Raw genomic sequence first — 10348 nt, forward strand, 5'->3', positions numbered from 1 at the left:
ATTTTACTTTGGGTATATTTAAAAAAGAGAGAGATAACCTGAGAGGTGGAAGTTTAACAAGGACTCAGCCCAACATTGCTGGTTCTGAAGATGAAGAATGGGGTCACCAGCCAAGGAATGCAGGTTGCATCTAGAAGTTGGGAAAGGCAAGAAAAGGGATCCTCCTCTAGTCTCCAGAAGGAACTCAGCCCTGCTGACCCCTCGATTTTAGCCCCATAAGACTTTTTGATTTTTGTCCTCCAGAACTGTAAGACAAATGTGTATTGTTTAAGCCTCAAAGTCTGTGGTAATTAGTTACAGCAGCAATGAGAGACTAACACTGTATGTAAATAATACTACAAATTTATAATTGTGCAAAAACAAATATATTATGGTTTCAAAAAACTTTCAAGTGATCGTATGAATAACAAAAGTGATATTTCTCTTGATTATGTGGACATAAAAGTCAAGTAACATGTAATATAGTAAAATGTAACATTACAGATTTATTACTAACATTCGTTTTTAATTAGCTGGTCAGAGACAAAATATTTCTTTACAATTTATTCTTTAGTCACTAGAAATGTCCTATTTGTGCACATGATCAGAGACTAGGAAAGAATTTTAATTACAACAGATGAGATTTTTGTTTGTACAAAGAAAAGGTATTTTTCAGCCTGCTGGCATGGCTCAGTGGTTGAGCGTTGCCTTATGAACCAGGAGGTCACAGTTCAATTCCTGATCAGGCCATATGCTCTGGTTGTGGTCTTGATTCCCATCCAGTGTGGGGCATACAGGAGGCAGCTGATCAATGATTCTCTCTCATCATTGATGTTTCTATCTCTTTCTCCCTCTCCCTTCCTCTCTGAAATAAAAAAAAATCTATTTTTAAAAAAAGTTAAAAAAAAAAAAAAGGTATGTTTGATGCTGTCACTCTAACGCCTAAAATACTTCTTTGACTAGTTAATACTAAAATGTATTGCCTGGCTCTCAAATTCCTCCATTTTACCAAAGTTAACTACTTAAATATATATAAAAACACTAAACTCTAATCATGCCATATGATCAACTATACTATCAACAGATTCTGCTCATTGCTAAATCTTCTCTATGGCATCTCTGCCCCACCTGGAATGCTCTTTCTCTTCTCTGCTTATTCAGCACAAATTAATTTTCTCTTACTATCCACAGCACTTATATTCTCTAACTGCAGTTTAGCTTCTATAATTGCACATTATTCTCTAATAGAGGCCCGGTGCACAGGATTCGTGCACTGGTGGGGGCTGTGGCATGTGGGGATTGGCCTGCTGTGGGAGAGCTGCTCATCCCACTCAGCCGAGCAGCTGTGGACCTGCCCTCTGAGTGGCTGCTCCCGCTGTGGGAGAGCACTGCTCCTATGTTGAGCATCTGCCCCCTGGTGGTCAGTGCACATCATAGCAACTGGTTGACCGGTCTTTCTGGTAGTTCCGCTGTTTGGTTGTTGGGCTTTTATTATATAGGATTACTTGCATGTTATTATTATTTCAGGTCGTATGTTTTGCTTCCCTGTTAGCTCCTTGATGATTGATGATGGCTGATGGGTACACAGGCATTCATTATACTAGTCTTTACTTTTGTATATGTTTGAAATTTTATAATAATACGTTAAAAAAAAGACTATGGAGGCCCCCTTCTATCTGTAAGGCATTCTTTCAGGTTCTAGCACTGTAAGATTGGTTAAGTTGGTTCATTTCTAAACTTATATCTCTTTTGGTTGAAGAAACAGGATAGAAAATAAAGGTACAATGCTATGCTCAAAGGCTCATGGCCTATCCAATATAACAGTAGATTTCTATAAATTAGTGTACATTATTCAAGATAAAACTTTGACTATTGCTCTGTGGTAAGAAGCACACATAATTCAACTCACTGGTTAATAATTTATATAATCTTAGAAACCTTTGCTTTAACGTTATTGATATAGGATTCCTTGTTAGTATATTTCTGGCAAGAAATGATTGAGGCAGGTTTTCATCAACATTTAATAAAGACAAAGTTAGAATCAACAGTAAAACTTACTATTGCTAGTTTATACTATACAGTATTAACAACACAAAATGTTAATTAATTTCTAATTCTCTATTCTATTATTTAGATTTCATAAAGGTTGATTGGATTTGATCCATCATTTTACGGAAAATTAATTATTTCAAATACATGCACCACTTTATGCAACCTGCCTGATTTGCATTGAGGAAAATTCAGCAGAAGTAATTGAGGCACAAGCAAATACTGGCACTGACTGAACTCAATTTTCATTCCAAATTTCTGCAAAATCCCAAGGCACAGCAATATCAGATGCAAGGGGGAAAATAAACAAAAGCAATGTGAAAAGGGAACATGAAGAGAGAATATTACAAGAATCAGAGAACAAAGGGATTGCAAAACTATTTTAGTGCCATAGATGAGCAGTGAGGGCTTCATTCAGGCAAGGTGGAATAAGATATCATATGGCATCCTGACAATTGATGTCTTCATTTAAATGTAAGAATTTACATTCTAATTAGAAAGAATTTACATCTTAATCAGAGGCAGCTGTATTATCTTGTTACTGGTTTTTTCAAAGGTAATGAACTAAAGTACTGCTGTGCTTTTTCAACCAGAAACTAAATAGACAGCATCCAGTATTATTTTATAGCTTACCTGCTGTAAGCTGTTATTAATATTTTCAAAGATTAAATCTCTAACTAAAATCTTCAGAATGAAGGTTGTATTTGACATCACTAGAGTAGTATGATAAAGACTTATTTAAAGTATTTAAACAAATCCTTTTCTAACTTGTGTTTTAAATGCACTTATTTATCAAGCTAATAGAAGCCCCTTATGATTTATTAATATAATATTGTTTTCATTTGGGAGGATGTAGAACAGCTATTAAAGCAGATATGTATCATATTCTGGTGAAATCCACTTGTTCTTAAATTTACATTTACATATACTAAATACAAAATTTTACCATTTAAAGTGTGTGTTTTTTTTCCTATGACATTTAACAGGGAAAGATAACAAATATGTGTAACAGAATACTATTTTGCTTGTTTTATGCTATTTTGTTACTACCACATTAATAAAGTTTAAATTAATCTTTCACAGATACACACAATTCTGATGGTGCCCAGGAATGCTAGTTAGTGAAATTAAAGGCAATAATACATTCAAATTCATACTTTTCTATTATTCTAGGTTGTTCATGATGATGGCAGCTAGACCTAGGTATTGGTAGTTAGTGAAATCTTTGCAAAATCAAGCCATCCGTCATATGAGAATCAGCATGAGCTCACTGACCCATGGCTAAGAAGAAATTGGGCTTGGCCTAAAAGAAATCAAGCAGGAGAAAATTACAAGTGTTAATAAAAATGTAAAATGCCACCTTTGTCCCTAGCACTGTGCATCTTTAGGTTATGGATACTTATTTTCATCAGCTGCATCATTAATATGAATTTGCAATATGAGGCAGTTTTTAATTTGTAGGTTTACGATTTAATTCATTATGTGTTTTTTTTATTAAAGCGAAGAGAAAGAAAATAATAAAGACCAAAGTTATAGCTACCAGTCTATTAAATAAATGACTGATGTGGTTGATTCAGTCAAAATATTTGATTTAAAAAATTATAGAGAGAGTATAGAATAATTTTGAGCTACATACTTATCTTTATCATCATATTGATGTTCTGGATCCGTACATATAAAAGAAAAACAGGTCATACAAATGTGCTATAGTTTAAGAAAAGGATAACAGAATCATTCCAGGTAGATAAAATGAGATGCAATTAATTTCAAGGTGGCATTTAACTAACCTAGGCCACCTTGATGACAAAGAGGAGATAATTATTCACTGGTGCTTTTTCTTGTATTTCCACTAAAGACATTTTATAGAGGAAATGACTCAGATGGGCCTGCCTGAATTACTGGCTCTGAAAGATAGCTTTACTAGTATATTGCTGTCAGAAGCTGTCAGCCCACTTTTGAAAGGTTTATTTGCCTATAGTTATTCTGTGTATGATTTGTTATGAGGGCACCTAACATTTCCCACATGGTACACACAGTGCCTTCATTTTCAAAAGTATCCCAGATAAAGTTTGTGATTATCCCTAGATTTAGTGGAATCTGTTTTCTTTCTCATAAAGAGTATCTTTTTGAAAAAAGTACATCTTGCTTTTTATATTTATGTATGGTTCGAGTGTAATATCCCAGAGTGCTGTATCTGTCCTTTCCAGTTTTCTACTTGGTTCATGTTTACTCTAACCATAAACATTCATATTCAATGTAAGAGTATAATAAAACATAACATACGACTCCTCTTGCTCTATTGCTTGTTCCCTTATCACTTTGAGCTTCGATTACCACAACTGTTTCCTAAATAGACTTCTTGCTTATAGTTACCTCCATCTAGTTCCTCTTTCATCGAACTGATAGTCCAAAGTCACAGGTCCTAGGCTGCCCTATTAAGCTCTGTTACATGATATAGAAAATATATAGATTCTGTCACTGTCTGGGTCTTATTTTTCTTATCTGTAAAATGAAGAGGTGTGAAAAGCTTATTTTAATGATCTCTTTTTACCTAAAATTAAATGGCTCCTTTCTTACTCACTGTGTCTGTCTACTCATTGTGTTTCAGTTATTTCATGCCTATTAACCTGAAATGCATTTTTCACACTGTCCACCCAAATCCTACTCATTTTTCAAGATCCATTTCAAATGTCATCTCCACAATGCTGCTTTGCTAATGCTGGCCAACAATAATTTATTCTCTTTAAGTCATACATTCAACAAATATTTAGTGAGTCCCTACTCTGCATCAGCGTTCTGGGACTGCAAGAAATTTACGAGAGAAACATGGCCCACGCACTAAAAGAGCTTACAGTGTAGTGGGAAAGATAAGAAGCTACTAACAAACGAAGATTGTGATAAGTATAAGGAAGGCTGAGGGAGTGTGCACATGTACATTATTTATATAGTGTAATCAGAGAAGGCTTCTTTCTTATAGTATTCTTGGTACATAGAAACAACTAATAATTTAATCCATTATTATCTTAAGATGATATTTGACTTATTTTGTGTGTAAATTTTGCTTTCTAAACTAGATTGCAGTAATAATGATATTGTAGTAACTGAGGATTTAAGATGTGCCAATTATCGTACTGGACAATTCACATGTATTTTATCATTTCATCCTTAGAATAGAGTAGGTATACTCATCATTATCACATTTTACTCAAGATGAGGAAAAAATCAGACAGTGAGTGGCAAGGCTGGAACTAACATCTATGTCTGAAATGCACTCCTTCTTGGAGACAAGGATCATATTTAGAGAGTTTGAGTATCAGTTGTTTGCATGTAACAGGCAGTTAACTCATAACACTTTACTTGGTTCTTTCAGTAGATGTTACATTTTCTGGAGGCAATTTCCAGTTCTGAGCATAAACTTAATCGGCCTCTAAAGCTTTTTTCTTTTCTTTTCTTTTCAAGATATTCTTATTGATTTCAGAGAGGAAGGGAGAGGGAGAGAGAAATAGAAACACCAATAATGAGAGAGAATCATTGGTTAGCTGCCTCCTGCACAGCCCCTACTGGGGATCAAGCCCATGTGCCCTAACCAGGAATCAAACCATGACCTCCTGGTTCATAGGTCAACACTCAATCACTGAGCCACTCTGGCCAGGCTCAAAGATTTTCCTCAAAGGTAGAGACCTTTGGATTGAAAATACTGGGCAAAGGAATTTCTCATCTAGTTTCTAACAGTTTTTGATCATCTTATTCCTAACTGGAACCAAGTTAGGTATGCATAATGTTTTCCTGTTAAGGACATATGAATCTCATACCAGCAATTGTCTATTTTAAGTTTATACTCTTTTGCTCAAATTATTTTGACTCAAAAACTAAAAATAGTCAATGGAAAGGATGTATAGATAGGAGAATTGTTGCACACACAGTAGGAAATTTAATAAAATCAATTAATGAAGGAAACCTTTCACAAAGTTGAGTTAGATCTTAGGCATGGTTAATCTAAAAGAGCAGCTTAAAGAAAAAAGTATATTTGATTCAGAATACACTTCAGCATTATTTTTTGTTATGGCTTTCCCACTGCTGGCAAAAATGAGCATTTCTGAGGGCATTGTATTGACATATGAGTTCAAATCAGAGCTTAAAAAAGCACCAGTTTATAAATTTGTTGTCTCTCACCTTTACTTGAAATGAATTGGTAGCTTTTCTCTTCTAGATCTAGCCAGGTTATAATAAATGAGTGTTCTATTTACTTAGCTTTATTGAGACATATCTGATGTACAAAAAAATGCACACATTTAATGTATAGGGTGGGGCAAAAGTAGGTTTACAATAGTTCATATGGAAAAGAATACAATAATTAATAAGTAATAATATAATGTTTTGTGTACTCACAACTATAAGCTTACTTAAAAAATGTATTTTTATTGATTTCAGAGAGGAAGGGAGAGGGAGAGAGATATAGAAACATCAATGGTGACAGAGAATCATTGATTGGCTGCCTCTTGCATGCCTTCCACTGGGAACTGAGCATGAATTTGGCGCATGTGCCCTTGATCAGAATCAAACCTGGGACCCTTCAGCCCTCAGGCTGACACTCTATCCACTGAGAAAAACCAGCTAGGGCTATAAGCCTACTTTTGCTGAACACTATATACATCTTGGTAAGTTTATATATATGCATATACCCATGATACCATCACCACAATCAAGCACTAAACATACCCATCACCTCCAAAAATTTCCTTGTGTTCTTTCATGTTTATTTATTTTTTGGTGGTAAGAACACTTAATATGCAATCTATCCTGAATATATAACTTATTCATCTTGTATACCAGAAACTTTATATCCACTGAGCTACAATTCCCCACTTCTCCCACTCCCTGGATTCTCGCAAGCACCATTCTATTATCTGCTTCTATGAGTTTCTCTATTTTGGATCCCTTACAAGATATTTATATGAAGAGGTTCTTAGTTAAGAAAATTATATGACATTGTCAATAAAAATTTGAAATCTTCATTGCAGATAAACTGAAATGTGGTTAATACACACATGTAGATAACTGAGAACTGGCTTTTAAAATTATGCCTTGAAGTGCAAACTTTTAATATACAAATAGGAATTTACTACGTTAAAAGATTGAAGAACAAAAATAAAATCAGAAAAAACACTCAATGTCTCTTTATAAGCTAGAAAATAGATAAACGCATCTTTTAACTAAAAAATAAGACCTGCCAAATATCTGAAACAAATTTATTCTTTTAATGGTAAAACAAAATACAGGAACAAAGATTTCACCAGTAAATTTAACATATACTGTGAGTCCTGAACAATGCAATTGGATAATAAAAAGAAATAAAATGTATGAATAACAGAAAGGGAGAGACAAATGATCATTATTTGTAGACAACATGATCATCCACCTATAAAATCCAAGAGATTGAAGTGAGAAACTATTAGCATTAGTGCGATGACTCAATAAAGTGGATGTACACAAGATCAACATTTAAGCATCAATACAAAAATGTATTGAAACAAAAAAGAATCCCATTCAAAACAGATAGAAATAAAGCCCTCACAAACTATTTAGAAAATAAATCTAATATGAAATGTACAAGACTATGCATTCCTTTTCACATTTATGTACTGAATAGGTGATGGGACTACAAAGATAAAGAAAATAAATAAATGACAAACTCATGGTGTCTGTCCTTACAGAGTTTATAAAGTATAGTGGGGTGAAAAACTTCAAAGAATTTACCAGTAAATATAAAAATAATGAACCAAAAAGTGCTATGAAGAAGTACATGGTGTCTTGAGGATATATAAGAGGAGAAATTAATTTAGTGAGAGAGGTTGTAGAAGGGTTCCCTGTGGGAGAAATTATTCTGGAGCCCCAGAAAGCATTATCTAGGTGGAGAATGGAGGGGGGGGGGGAGGAGAATGGAAAAGGTATTCTAGGAAGACTCAGAATCAAGTGTAAAGACCTTGTGGCAAAAGAGAACAATGCCATTTTAAGGAATTAAAACTAAAAAAATAAAAGGATATGTGGTAGGCTGTATAATTCCCTTGCCTACCTGCAAGATGCCCATGTCCTTAATCCCTAGAACTTGTGAATATGTTATGGAGGGTGAAAGGGACTTTTCAGATGGGATTAAGTTAAGGATCCTGAGACTAGGAGATGGTCCTGGACCCAATGTAATCACAAGAATCCTTATGAGAAGAAGGCAGAAGTGTCAAATTCAGAGAGAAGATGATGTGATGATGGAAGTAGAGGCTGGAGTGATCACCCAGAAGCCAAGGAAAGCTGGCAGTCTCTAGAACTGGTAAAGGCAAGATATGGATTCTCCCCCAGAGCCTTCAGAAGAAACTAGCCTTACAGATACTTTGATTTTTATTCTATTAAGACTGACTTTGGACTTCTGATCTCTAAAACTATAACATAAATTTGGGTTATTTTAAATCATAAAATTTATGCTTATTTGGTACAGCAGCAGTAAGAAACTCATACAGATTTAATATAATTTAAAGAAAGTATCAACTATCAAAGTAGAATTGATCAATTTTTACCATGAAATTATATAGCATATATCAATCATAGAATAAAATAGAAAATAAAATAAATAAAATACATAGAATAAATAAGATACAGATATGTGAATCATAGAATAAATAAAATACAGTGTATCTATTTCAAACAGATACACTGTAGAAGAAACTTTCTACAGAATAAAGGGAAGTTTAATAGTGAGTCCATTAAAATTCTCACATTTACGACTTACAAAGATGATTCAATATTTGTTGTATTTAAAAGCTTATTTTCAATAGATTATACCTGCTAAAATGAAGACTTTCACCAGTTGATATCTTCAGTTGAATATCAAGGATATTAGACAGTATTCCTACTAACATGACTTATAAGGTTTATTTCATACCTGTACTGGTATATACATGAAATTATGTATATTGGTATTAAATATTATGTTACATAAAGATATACATCATTCAGAAAATTTAAAATGTAGGGTGTCAAACATTTGTAAGGTTTAAACACCACAAAGATTAATTTAATACCTATCTCGTACCTTTAGAGAAATTACTAAATATTTTCATAATGGTACCCTATTTTTTCCTTTGAAAAAATGAAATTAAAAAATGACACAGCCACATTATTACTTATTAAGAAATATAATAACTACACTATGATTACAGAGAAATTTTAACATCTGTAATATTGTTTTTGAGAAATGATTAAAATGTCAAATAGATTCTGAATCTGCATATTTCAAGTCTGTATAGCAATAATTTTTAAGTCTATAGTTTCCAGATAAATTAAATATAAGCACATCATATGATGACTTCGACAGTCTTAATTTTTAGGTATCAGAAAATAAACTTTATGTCATATATCATTGTATATTAAACAATTATAGTGCCTTCTTTCATCTAAATTAGAATTTGTTTAAAAAACAAAAACAGTTTTGTGTCGTCTGTTTGAATCAACCATATATGGTTTTTAAGTAGCTGAGTTTTTCTATTTCAAACAGATACAAAAATCCACAACACAAGAACAGGATCTTAAATGTTAAGAGATAATTTGCCTCAAACTAAATGTATTGTTTTTTTTGAATACTCTATTACTGTTGTAAGTAGAACAAACGCACAGATGGCATGGGCCATAAAAATATAATTAAGCTTTACAGTATTGTTCCAATCAGGTTTCAGAAGTGTGCTTTAGCTTAAGTAAGAGTGCTGGATATGTGATTACATATAATATCCTGAATTTTAAGTTTGTGGATAAATATATAAAAAGGTGGTATATTTAGCTGTTTCATATCACTTCCATTTCACCCCACATTCTTGGCCTTCAGTATCAAACAAGTTGAGAATAATTTTAGGAGAGGGTATATTAACTGAGATTAAAAAAGCAATTGTACTAATTCTTTTTCAATCAGAAAACACTTTGATTTCCTTAAACAATAAACCAATATTTACCACCAGAGATGTCACAGCTTGCTCTAGGGTAACCTAGCTGGATAACCACAGCCAAAGACATTGAGGATACAAACTTCTGAGACTCCTTTTTGTCTAATTATTATGCTTTTGCACAGGGAAACCACTAATATGAGACTCTGCTCTTTTAGTGTCTCATCAAGGTGATGTGCCCCACGTGACCTCAGTCCACTTGTGATGTGAATTGATCACTTGCTCAAGTTGTAATCAGGTTGTTGTTTTGTTTTTTTTGGGGGGGGGGCTACAGTTTTTTTTTAAATTCTTTATTAGTTAAGGTATTATAAATGTGTCCTCATCCCCCCCCATTATTA

General features: G+C 33.4%; 1 protein-coding gene across 2 annotated transcripts in view; it reads right to left on the reverse strand.

Annotated features, from left to right (window-relative positions):
- Nucleotides 1-10348, reverse strand: part of ELP4 (elongator acetyltransferase complex subunit 4) — a 183111-nt gene that overhangs the window by 56092 nt on the left and 116671 nt on the right. Inside the window, exon 10 of one of the 2 annotated variants that reach the window (XM_005873068.2) lies at nucleotides 2155-3331. The exons of the other annotated variant lie outside the window; for it this stretch is intronic. Within the exon in view, the coding sequence (XP_005873130.1) occupies nucleotides 3296-3331 (36 nt within the window). The 3' untranslated portion in view covers nucleotides 2155-3295. Of the gene's footprint in view, nucleotides 1-2154; nucleotides 3332-10348 lie in introns of those variants that run through there. 2 annotated transcript variants of the gene reach the window in all.

The sequence above is a fragment of the Myotis brandtii genome, unplaced genomic scaffold (genome assembly GCF_000412655.1).
Source record: "Myotis brandtii unplaced genomic scaffold, ASM41265v1 scaffold399, whole genome shotgun sequence".
NCBI lineage: Eukaryota > Metazoa > Chordata > Mammalia > Chiroptera > Vespertilionidae > Myotis > Myotis brandtii.